Here is a 26,228-nt window from a genome sequence, read left to right on the forward strand (position 1 = left end):
AAAACTTGTAATTTCTTCAATTCAATCTTTCACAAAAAAGATTCCTAAAAGAAAGGGAAAAGGTTCTGGAGAGATAGTTCTGTATCCAGTGAATATTGATGAACATTGCAGTTGAAATTTGATCATGCACGCATTTTTTTCCGATGTATGCAAATTTTTTTCAGACGACGCCAGACAGATTGACGTCATTCATACTTTGTTTGCGCACTGTTGCCAGGCAACAGCACGGACACCTTCACGGAAATATATAAACATATATATAAATATATGTTCGGCTCGAATTCGCACGGCTTAGCTCCCGAGCGCGGCCTTCGGCCCGACAAATTTATTAACCTCGCTACGCTCGGGCCTTCGGCCCTCGCTTCGCGAGGAATGAATCAATTTTTACCGTGTGATTTTGTTTATTGCCACATATTTCACGAATATCTCAGGCAAAATAAAACTTGACACTGAGTCTTTTCTGTTAAAAGGTATTTTCTCATAGCAAAACATTCTAAATGTATATTGAGCTTCATGGTTGTCTCCGATTTTAAGATAATTGTGTTTGAAAACAGTTAAAATAGAGCGGAGAAGATTGAAAAAGTTTCTACTTTGAATAAATCGAGTTTTCATTTTAAAATGCCCCCCACAGATTTTTCTGTTAAATTACAAGTGGTTAGAGTGAAAATTATTTTCCACATTCGCGCAAGTTTTAGGCTCAAGAACCGAAACCGGTGTAAAATTTACATAAATATATCCTCCTGCTTCTCAAGTCTTCTACTGTAAATTTTACGTTTTGTACGACTTCACGCTATCATTGATAGATATTCACAGCACGCGAATAGCAGTGAAATAGACCTGGACAAACAAAATAAAACTCTTGTTCGGAGAAAGCGAATAACGGCTGAAACTTGACCAAGAGTTAATCTTCTTATCTAAAACCGATTTGCAAAGTAGGAAATTTTTCATTCATCTGCGCTTTATTTTAACTGTTTAAAATCGGAGAAACCATGAAGCTCAATATGATACTTTTAGAATCTTTTGCTATGAGAAAAGACCTTTCAACAGAAAAGAAAAGTGTCAAGTTATATTTTGAAGTAAATTTGATGGTATATTTCCAGCCTGGTGAATGAATGAGAATGATGCATTATGCTAAAAAGTGACACACTAAGGTCAGGCATACCCGGAATAGAGAAATCCGAGTTCTCCTATCAGAAGTCGAACCTAAGACCTTCCGATTACTAGTTCGGATGGTCTACCACTGAGCTACAGAAGATTCGTGGGAGCTAAGGCCATTTAACTAGGTTCATGGGACAAACAAACCTAGTGACTAGATTTTCGGTATTTTCCAGTTTCTGCTCTCTAATGGGCGAGATAAGGAGATCTTATTTGCATGAGGAGCACACTACTGAAAGGCAGCAGTGCATGAGCATTTGTAGACGAGAACAGATCTAATAAAAAGAAGTAGGTGGGAAAAGACATATTATTCTCTTATTTAATGATCCATTGCAGCAATACGATGATGTAATACAGATAAAGGAAATAAACCAACGAACTATTGGACGAGAGGAAATCAGACGATGCGGGAATGAAGGAAGCGCTTGGCGTCGCTACAGCATGGATGGAGAAATCAACTATGAAGAATACAAGGCGAACGAAACAACAAGAACAATTCTTCGTGCTGCCAGGTCATTCATACCAGATGCTAAGCAAGATGGAGCTAACATGAGCAACGCTGCTTTCATCCTGTCTATACCGGGCAGAGATTTTGTCATCAAGGCCGGGAAGGGAGACTGGGAATACATCTTCGAGGAAGGTGCAGATCGCGAAATATATGGTCGATGCGTACGGCAAACTCTTTCACGTTACATATATAAGAAGTTCACGAATACCGTTGAACGCATTGTTTCGTTTGGGGCCAGACATTTCCCAAAAATTTGTGCTGTAGTTCTCCCGGCCCTGACCATGGGTTAGAGAATAGAATTCGAGTAAAATTGTGAGTTACATAGTAAAAAACGTCAAATTGACTGATGCTTGAAATAACACTGTTGTTTCAAGGGTGACCCGTTGTTAAGGAGGCTCGCAGTAGTTTTTCTGGACTTAGGGTAGAAGTTTTGAAATTATAATCTCGCAAGACGTACAATTTACAATGACTTGAGAAGACTTGAGAAGCAGCAGCATACATTTATGTAAATTTTGCCTTTTGCATGACTTTACGTAATCATAAAAATTCACAGCACGTGAATAGCAGTGGAATAGACCGGGACAAGCAAAATAAAACTCTTGTCCGGAGAAAGCGAATAATGACAGGAATTTGACCAAGATTCAGCCTTCTTATCTAGCACCAGTTTCATTCTTGAGCCTAAAACTTGCATGAATATAAAAAAAAAATTCTTACTCTAACAGCTTGGAATCTAACAGAAAAATATGTGGGGCATTTTAAAGATATCTCGATTTATGCAAAGTAGGAACTTTTTCATTCATCCGCCGCTTTATTTAAACTGTTTTCGAACATAAATATCTTAAAATCGGAGACACCCATGAAGCTCAATAAACGTTTGAATGGTTTTGCTATGAGAAAAGATCTTTTAACAGAAAAGACGACGTGTCAAGTTTTATTTTGCCTGAGATATTCGTGAAATATGTGGCAATAAACAAAATCACCCCGTAAAAATTGATTCATTATTTACTTGAAAACGCTCTTACAGATTTTTTTCTCATTTCGCCTACAAGTTGTCTAGATTGAGTAGTTAAACCACTAAAGTTTCGTCGTAAAGTGTCTGACTAGATTTCGAGATAATCGACAATGTTTAAAAAATGAGAGGCTATGCCCTATCGTTGCTGTGGTAATAGTTGTTGCTTGAAAACCGATGAGAACATTAACTTTCATCATATGTTGAAATGATGATGTAGTATGAAGGAGATCAAAGTTTATCTTGTATGCGAGATTGTCATTTCAAAACTTCCACCCTAAGTCCAGAAAAACTAATGCTACAAACTGTTAATACTTTAAAAAAGCGTTTGTAGTTTAATTTCACAGTATTAAAAATGTGTCATACGAAGTCTTTCGTTTGATGTATCAGGGGCACCCAACGAAATCAGTTCAGCAAAAATACCAAAGTGTCGTCCCTATGTTTCCAGATTGTTTTGTACCCTTTTAAAGACAGATAATACTGATAGATCTTCTTCGGATGTTTTAGTTGAAAATTTAACTTGCAAAACGTTTTACGGAATGGAATTTCAGTTATTCCTCAAATTTACTAGCTATCCGTTGGCTTTACGAAAATATAAGGTGGCCATTTTTGGCATTTTTAACGACCATATTTGCTCCTCCGCAAATAAAACGAGAGGAATTAATTTTCCAGTGTTACGAAACTTTGTCCTGTCACATTCTTCCAAAGAAAACTTTAGATTTTCCATGCAAATCCGAATTTCTGAGGCGATTTCCGAACAAATTTCCAGTCATCTGTTGGGTGCCCCTGATATATTGGAACATTTGAATTTGTGGTTTTAGTCCTGGCTTCACAGAGGCGACATCAGTGACAATGTTTTCTTTTGTACTCATTTATTGAATGTATTTGGACAATAACAGTCTTTTCTATTTTACACAATAAACTCTCTGAGTTAATTTTTAGCTCGTGTTACTTTCTGAAACTCGCCGTGATAATCGTTACAACTGTTATGCGACGAAAACGCTGTGTTTACGCGGGATGTTTTGGGTTATGCAAGCATTAATTTTGCATAGCTGATAACCGCAATTTGTCCTGGAAGCGTAATATCTTCGCTGTGAACCCTAGACTTTTCACTGTTGAAACTGTCGAGTACGTCTTAGAAGTTATTCTTTTGATTAACCACTTCAAAATGGTGTGCTTTCTTTCTGAAAACGGCATATTGAAGTCTTGAAATTTTACATGACTGAAATTTGATGACTTTATGTTGGAGTTTAGGATATCTGGCCCGAAAATTACAGTCTCTGTTCGCGCGTCTTTGGTGGTCTAGTGGTAAGGTTCCCGCTTTCTTTTTCTTGTTTAAACAATTAGCTAAGTGACTTATACTTTCGTGTATGAAACTTTAGAAGAAGAAAACTAGTGTTTACCAAGAATCCCGTCTTGGGGAGAAGAGAGTTTAATCCAGGTTTAATGAATAAATTAATAAAAAGAATTACAATTTGTGACTACCATGAAGAATAATAAGACGACGAAGAAAGACGATATTCGACCAAAATCTTGACGTGGTCTTCCCAGGGCATTCCCCGAAAAAAACTGTTGTGTCTCGTGCATAAGGGCATCGCATCCATTGAAACATGTCGATCAAGGACGAAAATCAGATCTATTTTGGCTGTCGCATAACAATCTTTTGTGGAACAAAACAGAAGAACTGATGGCTAACAAAAGAACGGAAGGCGAAGTTTATCGACAGAAGGCCGTTAACTAATGCGAACAAGAAAGTCATAAAGGCTCATTTATTAAGCTGCCGAATTTTTTGCCCAACCTTACCCCTCATAGCCTTTTTTACATGCAACCTTTCCTGCCGCGTGATTCAGCTAATCAGGGCCATTTCCGAGATGCTTTGAACTTCACTTACAAAAGCGAGACTAGGGGTTTTTTTTAGGGTTTATTTTTTGTCTAATTTTCACAATAAAAGCCATGCACTTAGTCTCGCTTTCATAGATAGGTCAAAAGCAACTCAGAAATGGCCTATGGTGTTTGTCCCCTAAAATTACGTTCACCCGCCCGAAACACAAAAAGGAAAAATAGCTGATTTATTTTTGTCAATCGATTTTATTAGCTGTTAATGATACCGTGAGATAACAGCAATCTGACAGATACCACAAATTCTCGTGATTGTTAATTACGAGAATGGATTACAAACCTTATTGTCCGTCAGCGCTAATTATCATGATTCTGGTTACGTACTGTCAGAAAGATGTTTTCATCAAGAGAACAAAAAGATGAACAGATATAAAGCTCTCCTAAATGAAAACGTTTGGTAAAAATTGACAATTAAACCTTTACTTTTTATGTTAGGTCGATAACCAGTAGCGCTTAGGCGCGGCGTCTGCAGCGTCACTCACCAGTAGTCCGTCCACCAGCCGTTTCTGTCAATCCAATGACAGAAAAGTTGAGTTTCTGATATTTCACAAAATTTGTTCCTGATACTTCTAACGCTAATAGGTATCAATGAAAGTTCTTCTCTGATGCATTCGTTATTTAGTAACGTGTTTTAAAAAGTTGTCCTCTGCATGGTATTGGCATTTATCACCGGAAATTTGTTCAATTAGATAATTACTATCCGGGTCATGTGATTTGTTTGAATACAATAGTCATTATTTAACCAGAATAGGTTGTTATATTAAAAATATTGAACTTACTCTTGACCAAATCTTCAAGGTTGAAAGGTGTATTTGCTTCGTGGCTAAATGGTAAAGAAAGACATTCCATGCAATACCAATGATCATTTTGGTTTCCGCTAACAAGGGTTTCGTTGTTTGACCTCAGTTGTGTGTTTACGCAACTGACATGATATTCTTTACTGCATATGTGACCTGCTGTTTATGTCTTTCTTCCTTATTATGTGTTTCACATATTTCGCAAAGCATTCACTTCATTCTTGGTTACATTTTTTTGTTTTATTTAGTATGTGTGAAGTGCAAATATTGACACCTTTCAGTCGTGACAACTTGTTGAGTCAAGTTGCCCCTCCCTATTACTGGCCCTTTGAAGTGGATTACACCGTCTCATTTGACAAATGGAAATTTCGGAAATCCTATTTTAATAGGGCCCATAGAGAAAGGCCCATGCATTCTGTCAGTTGTTTACGCTCTGATGGTTGATTGACAACTGAGTGTGACCCAGGCCAGGGCAGGTCCTCTTATACCGGAATTTCCTGTTTGAGAGTGACACTGCATTATTTAATGAATCTTTGTCGAATTCCAAATTTCCTCTTCAGTAGTTGATCTTCCTTGGCTGCATAACATGGGATCGAGCGGGAGCAAGCAAGAGAGTCACTCAAAGCGGAAGCCTACGACTTCCTCGGGGTTTCTTGGGAGGGACAGGATGGCCAGGGTAAGGGATGCATTTCTCTGCTACTACAAAATTATGAAGTTCGCGGGTCATTTGCATGTGAGGGATATGGCTAGGGTTCCCAGAAGCCTTGCACGCCTTTGATCGAACTCATAAAGTTCCCCAAAATATTGTTCTGTAACTTTGCTTTTGCACTCATTTGATATGTTCAGGTTACGGACTGAATGCTGGCCTATAATCATGACAAATTTGTGTAGGTTTGCCGATAATCAGCATTCTACTGAAAACGACGTTTACCGTCGGTCGGCTATGGGAACTCTTCGATCACTTGTTTTGGAGAAAATGGTTCTTAATTTGTCCTTACATTGTCCTTATTACCTGGTGTTCGTATAACGCAGGCTCTTGAAAGAGAAAAATTAATATCAGTTTTCAGTCGGGGCAAGAAAAACTGTTAGTGTAAAGCGGGACTTCCATTGCCCTTTAATTCAGTGCTATTCCGTCTCGGAAACCGTCAGAGTTAAACTTCAATCGTCGCTTAATTCCAGACGTTTACTGGTCTCTTTGGAAGCTCTTCGATCATTTGTCTCGAAGACAACTGGCTCGTTGTCCTTACTTTGTCCTCATCGCCAACAATTTCGAACCGACATGCGCAGTTCACGCGTGACACTTAGAATATTTCAAGCTCTAATGGCGCCCCGCGATTACAGGAGACATATGAGAAAAACTTTTTGTCATTGCTTTCTGTTAAAAGATTTTGGAATCACCAGCCTTAGGGGTATCTACTTTTGGTCACATACTCCCGAAGTTTATTTGTTCGCCTTAGCTTTCATTAAAACCCTGAATTTCAGTTCGGTTTTCCGACATTTCGTAAACGTGCATTCTCCAACCTCATTGTAAGAGTCAAAGGGACAAAATACCTCATGAGACCGAGAATATTCAACCCTAATGGCAGAATCTGAATACCACTAACCTTTAGGGGTATCTCAATGCGAAGTCCGAACATTCACTCATTTCTCTCCAAAATATCCCGCAGATGCGACAAAATCCGCGTTCGGTTTTCAAAATTCATTTTGTGTGTTTTTCAAGCTCTCTTCTGAGACGGCAAGAGAGCGATTACTGGAAGGTGCGAGTCCAGAAAACACCAAACATCTCCCCAAACACGCCATTGTACATAAATATCCTCCAGGCATTGTTGCTGAACAGAGGGAGACTAGGCACTAAGTCATTCATTTGTCAATAGATTTTTACGCGGGATATTTTAAAAAAGAGCGCCATTTATATGCCAAAATTACAAGGTTGACTTATCGTAATTTAAGAGATGTCCTCCACATATGACAGAAGATTTGTAATTTCCCTCACTGACTGCCCGAGTACTAGACTGAAATACGTCGTTCAGCAACGTGAAAAGGGTAATGAAGTGTTGTTCTGGTTAAGTATAAAGTCTGATTCTCTTGCTACCTGGAGGAGGCAACTGGTCTCTGATGAGAGCCAAACAGGTGTCCAGTACATCGACCTTGTAAATCATAACATACCAGGAGACGCATTTAGATTAAACCGAAACAGCAAAAGGCTGGAATCGAGATTGTACGAGCTGGGAAACCTGGTAGAGACCAAGAGAAAGGCTCTAAACAAGAAGGGTAGCCCAAACCAGAGAAAGGAATTCTTTGCCTCCTACAAAAAAATAGCTGTTTTGAAAGATGAGGTCATATCAGTTGATGAGTGGACATCGGAAATCTGTAAACTAGAGCAAAAACTGGGGCTTGCAAAACAAGAAATTGACAACTGGAAGCAAAAATTTCATGATCTTGAAAAAGAAAAAGAGAAGCTATTTGAAGAGATGTTGAAGGAGAAAGACCACTATCAATCATGCAAAGAAGAAAGCGAGCTAATGAAGAAGTATATTAAGCAGTTGGAGAATGATCAGTTCAAAAAGGTGAGAGGCACACCAGTCCCAATGATAACAACTACTCAAGCCCGAAACAGAAAACTCAAAGAACTCAAAACAAGGGCACAGAAAGCTTTACACTTCTGTACTTTGTTTGGACTGGAGTTAGACTATTTGAAGTTAAAGGATCCAGAAGGCTTCCAAACATACACTGTTGCTTTTAATGCAGCAAGCTCATCACCCCCTCTGGTATCAAAATCAGCAAATAGTACCCCTGTTGTTTACAATGAATCTGACAACTGTAACTGCCCCTCCTCTTCTCCTGCAACACCACCCCATGGTAATTTACCTGTTATAGCACCCATACCTTCAAGTTCTTCATCTGGTACTGAATCTCCACCCAACTTACCTGTTGACCTGCAGCTGCAAACCATCAACCAAACAGCATCTCAAAAAGACACTCAGTACTCCAAACTCAGTGAGGATGACAAAGCCAGAGTGGAGAGTATACTCTACCTCATTGATAAATTTGGGGTTGGAGATGAGTTTATTCATGAATTGACAATGACAGTTGAAGGAATGCTAAAGTCATATCTGTTTAAGCAATGTAGGAATGCACTCAATGAGGACTGCATTATCAAATCAACTCCAGGCAAGGCCCCAGGAGCACAACACTCCTTTTCAAAGCTACTGGCTGAGCAGATTCAAAGCATGGTATGTATATCAGCTCTCTCATCATAATATACACCTAGCCCCGGTTGTTGAAAGAGTGGATAACACTATACAGTGCATAAATTGCTATCCAGCAGATAAAATCTACTCCAACCAAAACAATTTATCTACTGGAAAGCAATTTTATTTATCTGCTGGATATAGTTATCCACTAAGTTTTTTAACAACTGGAGGGAGGCCAAACAAACATTCAATATCACTAACTATTTTTTCAAAATTTACACCTACATACTGGGTCTCTGACTTTCATTCAGATTATTCATTGCTACCAATGCATGTACAGTATTGATAATTGTTACACTAGACAGCCTCATAGTCAAGCAAGCAAGCTGGTCATGTGGACAAATGCCTGAGGGTTATAAGAGCAAACAAAACAAGGAGAAAAACACATCAATTTTACATATTGCACTTTAAAATCCATTAAAAAATAGGTCTGTAATAAAAGTAATTTCTTTATTAAGCTTTAAATTTGCTAAAAAGATTGAATCATACAAAAGGTACACAAAATATCACGTGCGTTGGCAGTCAATTAAGAGGTATCCCCAAGAGCTACTCTTATGAATGAAAAAGTAAATTTTTCTTGGAAAGCTCTTGGGGCTGTATGATGACCTTCTCCAACACTATATTTTTTTGGTGACCAGGAGATAAAATGTCTTACCTTCATAGGATAAAAGACTTTTATCCCCTGGCCATGAGAATCCGCACAATGATCCCAAAACGGCGGGAAATACTTAGTCGGAAAATCTGAAAATTAAGAAATGCCAACCATCTAGAAAGTTTCCCTTGTTTTTAAAAAGGCACCGATACACATCCCCACGGAGTGTTATGGTTACCGGTAGCCTTGATTTTGCCTTCAGATGTTGCTCAACAGCAATTCTGAGAGCAGTGGTCTCACCAAAAAGAACAGACTGGTCAAGGACTGGATTCTTGAAAAATCTAAAAGACAATAATATAATTCAATAAATATATCTTTGCCCACAGCATTTTTTTTTGTATTTAACATCACCCTATATGAAACCATTGCAGTATATCATTAATAACTTGAGGAAAAAATTATAATTCTAGAACTGCAATAAGGAAAATTAGCTTAAGGTGGCCGAATACAGTTTTTTAGTGTACAGATGTTAGAAGACGTTATTTGGAAACTATGTATTTCTGGACGCTCAAAATTGGTATGGTGTAAGACCAACTAAGAAAGAATGTATTTTCGTACGTCTTGTTGGGCTAAGTACCGTTTCCACGGCAACGCAGCTAACTATTAAACGTCCATAAATAGTAGGTTTCCTTTATTTTTAGAAAATGTACTCATAAGATTTTTTCCATTTTTTGTATCCAGAACAACTCACAAGACACTGACACAGTTGCACTATTTTTATGTAATTTTGACAGAGAGATCTCCTGCAAATATTGATTTTGCATTTTAATGTTTTGTGAAGATACCCTCTGTTAGATTTAGGTTTCTCTTTGTAGGCGAGTTACGCTTTTAGGGAACTATTTTCATGCCAAATTTCAGGGAATTCTAATGAGTGGTTCCTTAGAAAACAGTTCATTTCCACGAAAACAACCAGTCGCAATTTTTTGGTCAAATGCGCATGCGTGGTTTTATTTGGGTTTCATGGCAAAGATGTAAAGCATGCGAAAGGTCTTGGTGAATGTTGTTTTTGCTCGGAAAGAAAAGAAAAATAGTCCAGAAACGAAAACCTTAGTTATTTATGATAAAAAAAAAACTTTATTATCCATTTTATGTGAAATTGAGGGATCACTTTATCGACCGCCGTATTTGCGTACCACAACCCTAGCGCGCGCTTAATAGCATCACTAAGAGAATCTGTAAAGCGCGCGCAAACTGTGTTCAACCACCTTAAATAGATGGTAAATACACCACGAGCAACAAAATTAGTGAGGAGAATTAGTCAACTGATCATAGCACAATGTTCAGTGTGCAATTGTCACATATTAAGTAGCTTTTCTTTTGTAAATAAAACACTCTCCGAGAAAACGGTGACCGAATACGGTAAGGCTATCAGAATTATTGTATTCAGAAAAAATGAATTCATAGTACCGGACACAATCGCGCGAAACATGTTCTTCGGGTTCCCAAGACGATTCGTAGGGAGAATAACCCCTCCACAAAACCAAGTATTCCGTGGTTCCCTGTTAGCGAATAAAAGTAAACAAGATTCTAGATCGTCAAACTGCCATTGAATCTTTTTTCCCTTCTTTTGCGTTCTGATAATTTTTCCTTATATTACAAAGAAGACGAACTACGGTCCTCCATTAGATTAAATTTATAAGCTCAAAGAGTCTTAACCTTATCGAAACAGAGGAAGGAATTCAACTTACCGTGGCGCTTTCTCTTTTAGCAATGAGTCGTTCTACCTCCCACAGCCGTCCTCGACCTTTTGTTTTCCTCTTTCTTGTTTCTGGTAGCATATCAATTGAGGATATGCTATTTAGAGAGGCATAAAATCCTCTTTCTTTCCTCGCACGAGCCGCCATTTTGAGATAAAAGAGTGCTTGACACGATTCACTAAACGAACCAATCACATTATTGATAGGAAGTAAAAGTGATTGACAGTTCATTTGATGCGGTTGAGAGCATCGAAAGAAGCCCTGCCCAGTCTGGTTCGACTTTTCTGGGAATGTATTAACTGGTGTTCGTTTAATATAAGCGGGCTACTATACGCCAAAATATTAACATCAGTTTTCAGTCAGGGCAATAACAACTGTTTGTAAAGCCGGATTCCATTGCCCGCCTTTAACGCTTTAATTTCTATTCTATTTTTCCCAGAAACTAACTGACAGCAAAGTAATTAAGTCCCGATCAACGCAACGAGTTGCAACGAGTCGTTTTGGGGCTAGTCAAACACAAACATGTTACTTTGAAAAACAGCGGAGCTTCAAAAGGTCTAATTGTTCGCAGTTGTTCCGCAAATGAAGCCTTTCTTCTTAGAAATGAAGCCAGCCTCAGTTACCGAGCGTCCTCTTAGCCTGCCACCTACTTATCGAGGTATCCTTTACAGGGTTGACTAGATCTTCCTCAGGAGCTTTTCGATAGGCTCGTTCGACTACTGACGGTGTTTTCCAGTTTCTGCCCTCTAACGGGCGAGATAAGAAGATCTTATTTAGCATGCATGAGGAGCACGCTACTGAAAGGCATGAGTGCACGAGCATTTGTAGACGAGAACAGATCTAATAAAAAGAAATAGGAGGGCAAAGACATATTATTCTCTTATTTTCTGATCCATTTCAGCATTACTCTGATGTAATAAAGGTAGGGGTAATCTGCAAAATAACTATTGGACAAGTTGAAGTCGAAAGATGCGGCGGGAATGAAGGAAGAGCTCGGAGACGTTACGCAGACAACGAAATCACTTATGAAGAATACATGGAGATCGAAACAACAAGAAGAATTCTTCGTGCTGCCAGGTCATTCATACCAGATGCTCAGCAAGACGGAGCTAACATGAAGAATACTGCTTTCATCCTGTCTATACCGGGCAGAGATTTTGTGATCAAGGCCGGGAAGGGAGACTGGGAATACAACTTCGAGGAAGATGAATACGGCGAAATATATGGTCGATGCGTACGGCAAACATTTCCATGTTACATATATAATAAGGTCACCAATACCATTGTTCGCTTTGTCTCGTTTGCCGGAAGGTTTTTGCCGCTTATTGGTTCTGGAGGTCGGTTGGCCCTGACCGGTTGAAAACCCATCATGGCTTAGTTTGTGTTGGTCACTCTCTTAGAGAATAGTATTCGAATAAAATTATGAGTAAGCGGTAAAACGTGATTGTTCGTTTCAATTGACACTGACATTAGTATTAAAAAGCGTCAAATTGAGTTGTTGTTTCTAGGGTGACGCGTTGTTAACACCACAAAGCATTTCTAGTTTACAAAGCGTTTGTGGTTTAATTTCACATTATTAAACTAAATGTGTCACACGAATTAAAGTCTTTGGTTTGATATATCACAGACACCCAACGAAACCATTTTTAGCAAAATACTGAAATGTCGTCCCTGTGTTTCCAGATTGTTTTGTACCCATTTTAAAGACAAATAATACTGATAGATCTTCGGATGTTTAAGCTGAAATTCAACTTGCAGAAAGTTTTAGGGCATGGAATTTCAGTTATTCCTCGAATTTAGTAGCTATCGGTTAATTGGCTTTACGCAAATATTAGCTGGCCATTTTTGGCATTTTTAATAACCATATTTGCCCTTCCGCAAATAAAACGAGAGGAATTTATTTTCCAATGTTACGAAACTTTGTCCTGCCAGTGTGACATTTTCCCCAAGAAATCTGTAGATTTTCCATGCAACTAAATCCGAATTTCTAAGGCGATTTCCGAACAAATTTCCACCGAAATGAAGTCAACTGCTTGCATTGGTGCCCCTGATATATTGGAACATTTGAATTTGTAGTCTTGACTTTACAAAGCTAAGGCGACATTATCAAATGTTTTCTTTTGTACTCATTTATCGGATGTGTTTGGGCAACAATAGCCTTTTCTATTTTACACAATAAACTCTTTGAGTTAACTTTAGCTTGTGTTACTTTCTGAAACTCGCCTTGATAATACCTGAAGTTTTTAGAAAATAAGACAAAGAAGAGAAAAAGAAACCTTGATGCGGTCTGTTCAGGGCAACCCGCGAAAAAACCGTTGTATATTGTACATTACGACATTGCACCCATTGAAACATGTCGATCGAAGACGGAAATCAGTCTTTTTTGGCTGTCGCATAACAACCTTTTGAGTAGGTATTGTTAAAGTGAAAATTAGTGGAACAAAACACAAGAATCGATTGATAACAAAAGAACGGAAGGCGAAGTTTATCGACAGAAGGCTGTTAACTAGTGCAAACAAGAAAGCCATAAAGGCTTATTAATTAATTAGGTGCCGAATTTTTTGCCCAACCGTACGTCTCAAAACGTTTTTTAACCTTTCCTGCCGCGAGATTAAGCTAATCAGGGCCATTTCCGAGATGCTTTGAACCTCACTTACAAAAGCGAGACTAGCGGGGTTTTTTTTTTTTGTTGTTGTTGTTGCATATCAAAGAAAACGTTTTGTCTAATTTTCATACTAAAAAAATTCACTTAGTCTCGCTTTTAGGTCCAAAGCAACTCAGAAATGGCCCATGCTGCTTGTCCCCTAAAATTACGTTCACCCGCCTGAAACACAAAGGAGAAAAAATAGTTGATTTATTTTTTCAATCGATTTTATTAGCTTTTAATGATACCGTAAGATAACAGCAATCTGACAGATACTGCAAATTCTCGTGATTGTTACGAGAATGGATTACAATTCTCATTGTCAGTCAGTGCTTATTATCATGATTCTGGTTACGCACTGTCGGAAATTTGTTTTCATCAAGAAAATCAAAAAGACAAACAAACATAAAGCTCTCCTTCCTAAATGAAAACTTTTAGTAAAAAATTGACAATCAAACCTTTACTTTTTATGTTAGGTCGATTACCAGTAGCGCTTAGGCATCAGTTCGGCAAATTCCGCAGCGTCAAACACCAATGGAGTCAACCAACCGTTTCTATCAATCCAACTACAGAAAAGTTTTAGTGATCTTTTAAACTAGTCTGATATTTCATCAAATTTACTCCTGATACTTCTGACGTTCATAGATATCAAGGAAAGTTCTTCTCTGATGCATTCGTTTTTTAAAGTTGTCCTCTGCATAGTATTGGCATTTATCACCAGGAATTTGTTTAATTAGATAATTACTATCAGGGTCACGTGATCTGTTTGATTACAATCACCGGCCACTATTTTGAACCCGAATGGGTTGTTATTAGAAATGATGAACTCATTCTTGACCAAATCTTCATGGTTGAAAGGTGTATTTGCTTCGTGGCTAAATGGTAAAGAAAGACATTCCATGCAATACCAATGGTCATTTTGGTTTCCGCTAACAAGGGTTTGGTTTCGTTATTTGACCTCAGTTGTGTGTTTACGCAACTGACACGATATGTAGCACTTTGTGACCTGCTGTTTTTGCCTTTCTTCATTGTTTTGTGTTTCACATATTTCGCAAAGCATTGCTGGTTACATTTTTTTATGTTTAGTATCTGTGAAGTGCAATTGTTGACACTGTTCAGTCGTGGCAACTTGTTGAGTCAAGTTACCTCTGAAAAAATTTTCCGCAAGATTTCACCACACTGCAATTACAGGACTTATTCCGAAAACTAAACGAATTTCATAGGGCGCGATCAATTCCGCTACGGGATCGAATGGAACGGCAATTTTCTGAAAGTTTATTTAGATAATTTTGGACAACCTTGTCCTATTACCCGGAAATTTGGAAATTTCGGGAATTTTCTGTTTAATTGGGGAATTTTTACGCAACTCGGCGTTGTTTACAAAATGCAGTGTGTCTCTCTTTATACTTCACCACAGATGATTTAGAATACTTTCTACAAGCTCTTTGCAATCGCATCAATACTATTTATTGCATGTACTTTAAATCTAAGATAGTTGGTCGAAAATTCTGTGTCCAAACACTATGGAAATGAACTTAAAATTCTATCGATTCCTCGGAAGAACAGAATCATCCGTCGAGGACGATTACTAGCCCTTTGAAGTGGAAAATACCGTCCCATTTGACAAAAGGACATTTCGGAAACCCTGATCGAAAATTTTGGCCGAATGAATTGCGCCCAGAGAAAAAGGCCCGTGCATTCTGTCAGTTGTTTCACTCTGATCTTTTTGATTGACAACTGAATGTGAGACAGCATGAGACGGGGCAGGACTAGCCTGCCACGCAGTCGTTTTTAAGGGACTCGTATTACCTCCTCCCCACAACGGAGGTAATACGAGTCCCCTAAAAATGACTGCGTGGGAGGCTAGGCCAGGTCAGGCCCTGTTTTTCCGGAATTTCCTGTTTATTAAATAAAACGCCGTCAAGCACGAGGCTTTGTCGAATTCCAAATCAGTTCCTATTTAGTACTTGATCTTTCTTGGCTGCATAAACATGGGATCGAGCGAGAGCAGTCATTCAAAGCGGAAGCCTACCACTTCCTCCGGGTTTCTTGGAAGGGACAGGATGGTCAGGGTAAGGGACTCATTTCTCTGTTACTCTACAAAACTGTGAAGTTCGCAGATTGTTTGCATGTGAAGGATATGGCTGCGATAGCAGAGCAACTGGGCTTTGAACTGCGTTCCTTATAAATATAAGCTTTGTTCGCGTTAGATTGGCCTCATAAAGCTCCTCAAACTATTGTTCTGTTACTTTGCTTTTGCATTCATTTGATATGTGCAGGTTGCGGAATGAATGCTGGGCTATCAGATCATAAAAAAACTGGTGTACGTTTGCCGATTACAAGCGTCCGTAAAACGACTTTTACCGTCGGTCAGCTTTGGGAACTCTTCGATCACTTGTTTCGGAGAAACTGGTTCTTAATTTGTCCTTAGATTGTCCTTATTACTTGGTGCTCGTATTAAGCAGGCTCTTGAAAGAGAAAAAATTAATATCAGTTTTCAGTCGGGGAAAGAAAAACTGTCTGTAAAGCGGGACTTCCATTGCCCTTTAATTTCTATTACGGTTTTTCTCGGAAACCGACATAGCAAAGTTAAGCTTCAATCATCGTTTAATTCCAGACGTTTACTGATCTCTTTGGAAGCTCTTCGATCATTTGTTTCGAAGAAAACTGGTTCGTTCTCCTTACTTTGTCCTATTAACTGGTGTTCGTTTAATATAAGCGGGCTACTATACGCCAAAATATCAATATCAGTTTTCAGTCAGGGCAATAACAACTGTTTGTAAAGCCGGATTCCATTGCCCGCCTTTAACGCTTTAATTTCTATTCCATTTTTCCCGGAAACTGACACAGCAGAGTAGTTAAGCCCCGATCAACGCAACGAGTTACAACGAGTCGTTTCGGGGCTAGTCAAACACAAACATGTTACTTTGAAAAACAGCGGAGCTTCAAAAGGCCTAATTGTTCGCAGTTGTTCCGCAAATGAAGCCTTTCTTCTTAGAAATGAAGCCAGCCTCAGTTACCGAGCGTCTTCTTTGCTGCCACCTACTTATCGAGGTATCCTTTACAGGGTTGACTAGATCTTCCCCAGGAGCTTTTCGATAGGCTCGTTCGACTACTGACGGTGTTTTCCAGTTTCTGCCCTCTAATGGGTAATGCAGATCTTATATACGTGAGAGCACACTACTGAAAGGCAGTCACTGCATGAGCATTTGTAGACGAGAACACTGAGATCTTAATAAGAAGAAATAGGTGGGCAAAAACATATTATTCTCTTATTTTCTGATCCATTGCAGCTTACTATGATGTAATAAAGGAAGGGGAAATCAGCAAAATAACTATTGGACAAGTTGAAGTCAGACGATGCGGGAATGAAGGAAGCGCTTGGAGACTTTACGAGGACGACGCAATCACCTATGAAGAATGCAAGGAGATCGAAACAACAAGAAAAATTCTTCGTGCTGCCAGGTCATTCATACCAGATGCTCAGGAAGATGGAGCTGACATGAGGAACGCTGCTTTCATCCTGTCTATACCGGGCAGAGATTTTGTGATCAAGGCCGGGGATGGAGCTGGGAATACGTCTTCGAGGAAGATGAATATGGCGTTAAATATGGTCGATGCGTACGCCAAACGTTTTCACGTTTTGCCATTAATTGGCTCTCAAGGTCTGCTGTCCCTGACCGGATGAAAACCCACCATGGCTTAGTTTGTGTTGGTCACCCTCTTAGAGAATAGTGTTCGAGTAAAACTATGAGTAAGCGGTAGAACATGATTGTTCGTTGATTGACACTGACATTAGTATTAAAAAACGTCAAATTGACTGATGCTTGAAATAATACTGTTGTTTCTAGGGTGACGCGTTGTTGAAACCAACACAAACCGTTTATAGTTTACAAAGCGTTTGTAGTTTAATTTCACGTTATTAAAAATGTGTCACACGAAGTCTTTGGCTTGATATACCAGGGGCACCCAACGAAACCATTTCAGCAAAATACTAAAATGTCGTCCCTGTGTTTACAAATAATATTGATAAATCTTCTTCGGATGTTTTAGCTGAAAATTTAACTTACAGAAGGTTTTAGGGAATTTAATTTCAGTTATTCCTCAATCCAGTAGCTATCGGTTAATTGGCTTTACGAAAATATAAGCTGACAATTTTTGGCATTTTTAACGACCATGTTTGCCCCTCCGTAATCGAGAGGAATTTGTTTTCCAGTGTTAGGAGACTTTCAGCCGAGATATTTTTCCCAAAAAAACTTAAGAGTTTGCATGCAACTAAATCCGAATTTCTGAGGCGATTTCCGAACAAATTCCCACCGAAATGAAGTCAACTGTTGGGTGGCTCTGATATGTTGGAACATTTGAATTTGTGGTTGTTGTCTTGGCTTCACAAACGTGACATCAGTGAAACTATTTTCTCTTGTATTCATTTATCGGATTTATTTGGACAACAACAGCCTTTTATATTTTACACAATAAACTTTTTGTTTTAAGTTTCAGCTTGTGTTACTTTCTGAAACTCGCCTTGATAATCGTTACAACTTTTATGCGACGAGAACGCCTGAAGTGTTTACGTGGGATGTTTTGGGCTATGCAAGCATTAACGTTGCATGGCTGATTACCACAATTTGTCCTCGAAGCGTAATATCTTCGCTGTGAACCCCAGAATTTCCATTGTTATTCTTTCAATTTATCACTTCAAAAAGGTGTATTTTCTTTCTGAAAACGGCATATTGAAGTCTTGAAATTTTACGTGACTGAAATTTGACGACTTTATCTTGGACTTTAGGATATCTAGCCAAAAAATTACAGTCTCTATTAGCGGGTTTTCGGTGGTCTAGTGGTAAGGTTTCCGCTTTCTTTTTCTAATTTAAACAATTAGCTAAGTGACTTATACTTCGTGTATGAAACTTTAGAAGAAGAAAACTAGTGTTTACCAATAATCCCGTCTTTGGAAGAGGAGAGTTTAATCCAGGTGTAATGAATAAATTAATAAAAATAATTACAATTTGTGACTACCATGAAGAATAATAAGACGACGAGGAAAGACGATAATTGACCGAAATCTTGACGTGGTCTTTCCAGGGCATCCCCCGAAAAAAACTGTTGTGTTTCGTGCATAAGGACATTGCATCCATTGAAACATGTCGATCGAAGACGGAAATCAGGTCTATTTTGGCTGTCGCATAACAATCTTTTGAGGAACAAAACAAAAGAAGAGAAGGCGTAGTTTATCGACAGAAGGCCGTTAACTAATGCGAACAAGAAAGCCATAAAAGCTCATTTATTAAGCTGCCGAATTTTTTTCCCAACCGTATGCCTCATAGCCTTTTCTACATGCAACCTTTCCTACCGCGAGATTAAGCTAATCAGGGCCATTTCCGAGATGCTTTGAAGTAATATATCAAACACGAGAAGGTGTGTTTCATCAGATATCCAAACACTGAGAAGCAGGTTGAAAAAACGAGGCGCAGCCGAGTTTTTTTAAACGACTTCGAGGTGTTTGGATATCTGATGAAACACACTTTCGAGTCTTTGATATGGCTTCCCAAATGATCAATAATTCTTGGAGAAATTCAAGGCTAAAGTTGGCAAAATTTTATGGTAATTACGATCACATATCCAAATCACGGTCACGGTAGTGATTTTCTTTGTTTTCTCTTGATGAATTATTAATGAGTTTGAGAACCTCACTTACAAAAGCGAGACTAGCGTTTTTTCTTTTTCTTTTTTTTTTGCACTTGCGCTTGGGCATCAGTTCGAACACCCGCCCTGATACAGTCAACCAACCGTTGAAACAGAAAAGAAAAGTTTTAGTGATCTTTTAAACTAGTCTGATATTTCATCAAATTTACTCCTGATACTTCTGATGTTCATAGATATCAAGGAAAGTTCTTCACTGATGCATTCGTTCTTTAAAGTTGTCCTCTGCATAGTATTGGCATTTATCACCGGGAATTTGTGTAATTAGATAATTACTATCAGGGTCACGTGATCTGTTTGATTACAATAGTCATTATTTGAACAGAATGGGTTTTTATTAGAAATATTGAACTTATTCTTGACCAAATCTTCAAGGTTGAAAAGTGCATTTGCTTCCTGGCTAAATGGTAAAGAAAAACATTCCATGCAATACCAATGATCATTTTGGTTTCCACTCACGCAAGAGTTTCGTGATTTGACCTCAGTTGTGTGTTCACGGTGAACTGACATGATATTCCGTTTACTGCATATGTAGCACTTTATGACCTGCTGTTTTTGCCTTTCTTCGTACGTTATTTTGTGTTTAACATATTTCGCAAATCATTGTACTTTTTTGTACATGTTGGTTATACATTTTTTTGTTGTCACGTTTGGTATGTGTGAAGTGCAAATGTTGACACCGTTCAGTCGTGGCAACTTGTTGAGTCAAGTCACCCCTGAAAAAATTTGTCGCAAAAAAATTTTGTCTGCAATTAATATAATAGCTCGTTTTCTTATTCGAATAACAGGATTTATTCCAAAAACTAAACGAATTTAATAGGGCGCGATCCATTCAACAAAAATTTCCGGAAATTCCGCTTCGGAATCGAATGGAACGGCAATTTTCGAAAAGTTTATTTCGAAAATTTCGGACAACCTTGTTATATTTCCCGGAAATTTGGAAATTCCAGGAATTTTCTGTTCCACTGGGGAACATTTCCGGATTACGCTGTAAACACCCGCGCAACCTGGCACTAGCTCGGCGTTGTTTACAAAATGCAGTGTGTCTCTCTTTATACTTCACCACAGATGATTTAGGATACTTTCTACAAGCTCATTGCAATCGCATCAATATTTATTTAGTTGGTCGAAAATTCTGTTTCCTAACGCTAGCTATGAAAATGAATTTAAAATTCTATCGATTCCTCGGAAGAACAGAATCATCCGTCGAGAACGATTAACTGCCCTTTAAAGGGGAAAATACCATTGACGAAAGGACATTTCGGAAATCCTGATCGGAAATTTTGGCCTAATGGATTGCGCCCAGAGAAAATCAGGGGCACCCAACGACAGTTTTCTCTCAGATCCTTTGAAACGCTTTTTTAGGCTCTCTGGAGTGCCTTTAAAGCTCTGTAGGTTCATTTTAGGCTGCACTATAATATTTTTATCTGTTCGGTCATTCTAGGTGAACTTGAGTCTTTTCGAAATTACTAGAGCATTTTTGTCCATTTCCCGAAAACCTTAGGTCTTATTTCCTTTCCGAAAATCTTAGCTGACCTTTCTTCGGTACCCGAAACGACATTTTTGTCAATCCGAAAACACTAGGCCTTAAATTTCCCATATCACGAAAGTTCGAAGTGAAAATTCCCTTTAGAAAATTGTAGGGGATTAAGGGCCTTCTGAACAGATAATTTACCGAAACGATCCGTTGGGTGCCCCTATAAAATGGCCCATGCATTCTGTTAGTTGTTTCACTCTGATCTTTTTGATTGACAACTGAATGTGAGAAAGGGCAGGGCTAGCCTTCCACGTAGTAGTTTTTAGGGGACTAGTATTACCTCCTCCCCACAACGGAGGTAATACGAGTCCCCTAAAAATGACTGCTTGGGAGGCAAGGCCAGGTCAGGCCCTGTTAAAACGGAATTTCCTGTGTGTTTTTTTTTTTTTTTTTTAATAAAACGCCCTCGAGAGCGAGGTTTTGTCGAATTCCAAATCAGTTCCTTTCCAGTACTTGATCTTTCTTGGCCACATAAACATGGGATCGGTCTTTAGCAGTCACTCAAAGCGGAAGCCTACGACTTCCTCCGGGTTTCTTGGAAGGGATAGGATGGTCAGGGTAAGGGAAGCATTTCTCTGTTACTACAAAATTGTGAAGTTCGCGGGTCGTTTACATATGAGGGATATGGCTACGATAGAAGGGCAAGCAGGCTTTGAACTGCGTTCCTTATAAGCTTTGTTCGCGTTAGATCGGCGTCATAAAGATACTGTTCTGTTATTTTGCTTTTGCACCCATTTGATATGTTCAGGTTGCGGAATGAATACTGACCTTCGAATCATGAAATGCCGATCTGACAAGCGTTTGCCGTCGGTCAGCTTTTCCGGGAACTCTTCGATCACTTGTTTCGGAGAAACTGGTTCTTAATTTGTCCTTATTAACTTGTTTTCGTATCAAGCAGGCTCTTAAGAGAGAAAAAGTAAATAACAGGTTTTAGGCGAGGCAAGAAAAACTGTCTGTAAAGTGGAACCTCCATTGCCCTTTAATTTCTATTCCAGTTTTTCTCGAAAACCGACATAGCGGAGTTAAGTTAAACCGACAATCGTTGTTCAATTCTAGATGTTTACTGTTAGCTGTGAGAGCTCTTCGATCATTTGTTTCGAAGAAAACTGGTTTGTTGTCCTTACTTTGTAAGCGGGCTACTATGCGCCAAAATATCAATATCATTTTTTAGTCGGGGCAAGAACAACTGTTTGTATTATATTAAAGCGGGATTCCATTTCCTGTCTAAACAAACGCAACATACGCAGTAGCTGTGTGGTTTATGCAACGACCCGCTCCAGTAGTTCTTTTCTGTAGACGAGAACAGATCTTAATAAAAAGAAGTAGGAGGGCAAAGACATATTATTATCTTATTTACTGATCCATTGCAGCATTACTCTGATGTAATAAGGGTAAAGGAAATCAGCAAAGTAGCTCTTGGACGAGAGGAAGTCAAACGATGCGGAAATGAAGGAAGCGCCTGGAGCAGTCTTGCGCAAGGGGAAATCACATATGAAGAATTCATCGCCATCGAAACAACAAGAAGAATTCTTCGCGCTGCAAGGTCATTCATACCAGATGCGCAAGATGACGGAGCTGACATGAAGAACGCTGCTTTCATCCTGTCTATACCGGGCAGAGATTTTGTGATCAAGGCCGGGGATGGAGACTGGGAATACGTGTTCGAAGAAGATGAATATGGCGAAATATATGGTCGATGCGTACGGCAACATTGGTTTCGTTACGGGTATAATAAGGTTACGAATGCCTTTGGTCGCATTGTCTCGTTTGTGTTCAAGCATTTGCCAATAATTGGCCCCCAAGGTCTGCTGTCCCTGACCGGATGAAAACCCACCGTGGCTTAGTGAATAGTGTTCGAGTAAAACTATGAGTAAGCGGTAGAACATGATTGTTCGTTGATTGACACTGGCATAAGTATTAAAAAACGTCAAATTGACTGATGCTTGAAATAGCACTGTTGTTTCTAGGGTGATGCGTGGTTAAAACCAACACAAACTGTTAATAGTCTACAAAGCGTTTGTAGTTTAATTTCACATTATTAAAAATGTGTCATACGAAGTCTTTGGTTTGATATATCAGGAGCACCCAACGAAACCATTTCAGCAAATACTAAAACGTCGTCCCTGTGTTTCCAGAGTACCCATTTTAAAGACAGATAATACTTATAGATCTTCTTAGCATATTTTAGCTTAAAATTTAACTTGCAAAAAGTTTTAGGGAATGGAATTTTAGTTATTTCTCGAATTTACTAGCTACCGGTTAATTGGCTTTACGAAAATATAAGCTGACAATTTTTGGCATTTCTAACGACCATATTTACCCCTCCGCAAACGAGAGAAATTTATGTTCCAGTGTTACGAAACTTTGAGTCGTGACATTTTTCCCAAGAAATCTTTAGATTTTCCATGCAACTAAATCCGAATTTCTGGGGCGATTTCCGAACAAATTTCCACCGAAATGAAGTCAACTGCTGGGTGCCTCTGATATGTTGGAACAGTTGAATTTGTGGTTGTTTAGAGGTTGTAGTCTTGGCTTCACTTGGCCCAAATGTTTTCTTTGCATTCAGTTATCGGTTGTGTTTGGGCAACAAAGACCTTTTTATTTTACACAATAAACTCTTTGGGTTAAGTTTTAGCTCGTGTTGCTTACTGAAACTCGCCGAGACAATCGTTACAACTGTTATGCGACGAGAACGCCTGAAGTGTTTACGAGGGATGTTTTGGGCTATGCAAGCATTAACGTTGCATGGCTGATTACCACAATTTGTCCTCGAAGCGTAATATTGTCGTACAGTGTTATTCTTTTAATTTACCACTTCAAAAAGGTGTATTTTCTTTCTGAAAACGGTATATTCGGAAGTCTTGAAATTTTACGTGACTGAAATTTGATGACTTGATGTTGGAGTTTAGGATTTCTAGCCAAAAAATTACAGTCTCTGTTAGTGGGTCTTCGGTGGTCTAGTGGTAAGGTTCCCGCTTTCTTTTTCTAATTGAAATATTTAGCTAAGTGACTTAAACTTCGTGTATGAAACTTGAAAAGAAGAAAACTAGTGTTTACCAAAAATCCGTTCTAGAGGAGAAGAGAGTTAAATCCAGGTTTAATGAGTAAATTGATATAAAGAAGTTATAATTTGTGACTGCCATGAAGAAAAATAAAACGACTAAGAAAAAAAATACTCGACCGAAAACGTGGTTACATGAAAGAGATAAATGGTATGGCCATCCAAGTAAGGTGAACGTATTTAACTGCCACAGTTTAGAAATGAAAAACAGCTTTTGCGGTGGTCTGGCACATAAGAAGCCAAAAATATAATAATAATAATAATAATAATAATAATAATAATAATAATAATAATAATAATAATAATAATAATAATAATAATAATAATAATATAATAATTTATTAAAATATTCCACACAAATTGCTATTTACAAGTTAAAAGTATATAAAAAAAAAGAGCTATTAAAAAACCTATTCACATTTCTTTTCGATTAAAAAAAAGATAATATTTTTAAGCAACAATGTTTTTGTAAAGAAAAAGAAAAAAAGAACAAATGTCATGAATTTTTTTAAAAAAAATCAAATTCGGCATTTTAAAATCGGTCTACTTGATAAAAAGAAAAAATAACAAATAAATAAACAAAATACGCATCTCTCAAATGGCCTCTTCTGCAGTTTCAATGTCAATGTCCGCGTTCTTGATGTCACGTTGCATTCTTCGTAGTGTCCTAGAGCCTCTAAGACAGACGAGTGCAGATCTTAACAGTGCAAATGATATTCGGCTCCTGATCCATGACATGGTTTTAGCATATTGCTCCCCTTTCTTGATAGCAATCAGCTCCGCTAGTCGACTATGGTATCTCAAGCATTCATTGCCCATTCCGCCGGTTGTAGTGAAGACCAAAGGTGTAAATGTTCCATGCTCAATGTCGAGAACTCTCCTTGAGTACAGGCGCTTTTTCTCATTCTCATGCATACGATAGATCTGTTGCGGCTCCAGGTCCTTATACGATTCAGCATTGGGGTGGCAAACCCTTACATCAAAGAATGCCGATCGTCGTTGCTCCCAGAACCCGCGTGCATGGATATCCAATCTTGCATCTTGTGCTTTGTTGGATCCTCTACTTAACTGTTCTCCAGAGATGTCTAGGAGAACTGGCTCAGTCTCAACGTCACTGCAAACTGTACTCAGGAGTTCAGCCTCCAGATCTCTGAGCTCATTGTGACGCTGAATGACGAAACCTCCTAGTTTACAGATCATAGAGTGGTCAACTGTAAAAACTTCCCCACATGCACATGTGGAAGGGATGTCATCTATTGGCCAGTCATAGCGTAGTTTAACAGCGTCGCGGAACTGCCTTTTATTGAGGTTAAAACCCAGATCTTTAAGAGGGAGGACTGTAAGCCACGCCGATGATCCTTTTTCCGCCGCCAGATTCAGTGCTCGCTTAGTCTTACATGGTGCCATCTCCTTAATACGCTCTGTTCTGTCTACGAGTTCCTTTGATCTTTCCCTTGTTACTGCCTGTTGTGCTGATTTTACGAGGGAATCTTCTGGTAGCTCATGTGACTGGGATACGATTTGTTCAACGAGGGGTGTTGTTACTTTGACTGACGAAGCGTACTCGCGGCTTGCTTCAAGGCATGGGTTTCCAAAACCAAGACCACCTAGGCGGACTGGCAGCGCTAGAATGGTCCTATCTAGCTGATTACACTTACGCTCAGTAATCGCAGGAATGAGCACTTGAGATATTGCATTCTCTAGTGGCTCTAGTAGATCCTGAATGTCGGGGAGAGTTCTTAAAAAATACGTCCACCGATGTTTCAAGCCAAAGGTGTAGGCTGCGTAGCACGCTTGTGGTTGAGATAGAGCAAATTCTGCTAACGTCGCTACTTCATTGACCCAATTGGACACCTTTTCGCTGACATATTCCTCTAAATACCCTCGGGAACCTATCACCGCCCCCAGATGTTTCTGCCCTTGCACTGTGACATTAATAGACGTTTCCTTGAAGGCTTCTCTGACACTTTCTTCCTTTCTTCCTTCCCTAATAATAATAATAATAATAATAATAATAATAATAATAATAATAATAATAATAATAAAAGAACCTTTTTGTGTGTTGATCAAAACTTTTCGCGTGCATCTAAAACTCCATAATAGTGCATGCTAAGCCGTTTTTTAAACCATTTCATTCGTAACATAATCTCATAAGTTAGAATGGATCTAAGGTCGCGTTCGGTTGACCGTATTCGGGAATAAAAATAAGCGGAATAGTTGTTAGATTTCTCTTTCCGAGTAAATTTGGGAAGTCATTTTGTACTCCAGTAACTACAAAAACCTCTTATTGGGGATTTCTGGTCATCATTGTA

At 38.7% G+C, this 26,228-nt stretch overlaps 4 protein-coding genes and 1 pseudogene across 5 annotated transcripts in view; all 5 read left to right on the forward strand.

Moving 5' to 3' along the window:
- Nucleotides 1-3,613, forward strand: part of LOC146480575 (uncharacterized) — a 9,331-nt gene extending 5,718 nt beyond the window's left edge. The window contains exon 2 of the mRNA XM_085109765.1: nucleotides 1,492-3,613. Coding sequence (XP_084965891.1) covers nucleotides 1,492-1,953 — 462 coding nt within the window. The 3' untranslated portion in view covers nucleotides 1,954-3,613. The remainder of the gene's footprint in view (nucleotides 1-1,491) is intronic.
- LOC146480574 (uncharacterized) overlaps nucleotides 1-18,114 on the forward strand; it is a 49,088-nt gene extending 30,974 nt beyond the window's left edge. The window contains exon 3 of the mRNA XM_085109805.1: nucleotides 17,281-18,114. Within this exon, the coding sequence (XP_084965931.1) occupies nucleotides 17,281-17,303 (23 nt within the window). The 3' untranslated portion in view covers nucleotides 17,304-18,114. The remainder of the gene's footprint in view (nucleotides 1-17,280) is intronic.
- LOC146480576 (uncharacterized) lies at nucleotides 5,855-18,114 on the forward strand (annotated as a pseudogene). Its single transcript, XR_014864731.1, has 3 exons — nucleotides 5,855-6,044; nucleotides 11,873-11,893; nucleotides 16,929-18,114. The product of XR_014864731.1 is annotated as an uncharacterized LOC146480576 (transcript).
- LOC146480577 (uncharacterized) lies at nucleotides 7,169-10,113 on the forward strand. The gene has a single exon (XM_085109792.1). It carries the CDS (start codon nucleotides 7,321-7,323, stop codon nucleotides 8,626-8,628), a length of 1,308 nt encoding a protein of 435 aa, XP_084965918.1. The 5' UTR covers nucleotides 7,169-7,320; the 3' UTR covers nucleotides 8,629-10,113.
- A 3,171-nt stretch (nucleotides 18,115-21,285) lies between the features above and the next one.
- On the forward strand, nucleotides 21,286-22,694 carry LOC146480578 (uncharacterized). The gene is made up of 2 exons (XM_085109808.1): nucleotides 21,286-21,413; nucleotides 22,226-22,694. The coding sequence occupies exons 1-2, from the start codon at nucleotides 21,333-21,335 to the stop codon at nucleotides 22,679-22,681; spliced, it is 537 nt and encodes a 178-aa protein (XP_084965934.1). The 5' UTR covers nucleotides 21,286-21,332; the 3' UTR covers nucleotides 22,682-22,694.
- The last annotated feature ends 3,534 nt before the right edge of the window (nucleotides 22,695-26,228 follow it).

The sequence above is a fragment of the Pavona decussata genome, unplaced genomic scaffold, assembly GCF_977016875.1.
Source record: "Pavona decussata unplaced genomic scaffold, jaPavDecu1.1 SCAFFOLD_53, whole genome shotgun sequence".
Taxonomy (NCBI): domain Eukaryota; kingdom Metazoa; phylum Cnidaria; class Anthozoa; order Scleractinia; family Agariciidae; genus Pavona; species Pavona decussata.

What these genes read in the sequence shown, in the direction of transcription:
- LOC146480577 (XM_085109792.1), top strand. Translation starts at nt 7,321, where the DNA reads ATGTCCTCCACATATGACAGAAGATTTGTAATTTCCCTCACTGACTGC.
- LOC146480578 (XM_085109808.1), top strand. Translation starts at nt 21,333, where the DNA reads ATGGGATCGGTCTTTAGCAGTCACTCAAAGCGGAAGCCTACGACTTCC. An exon ending in GAAGGGATAGGATGGTCAGG is followed by an intron (nt 21,414 to 22,225) that starts GTAAGGGAAGCA and finishes GATCCATTGCAG; the next exon opens with CATTACTCTGATGTAATAAG.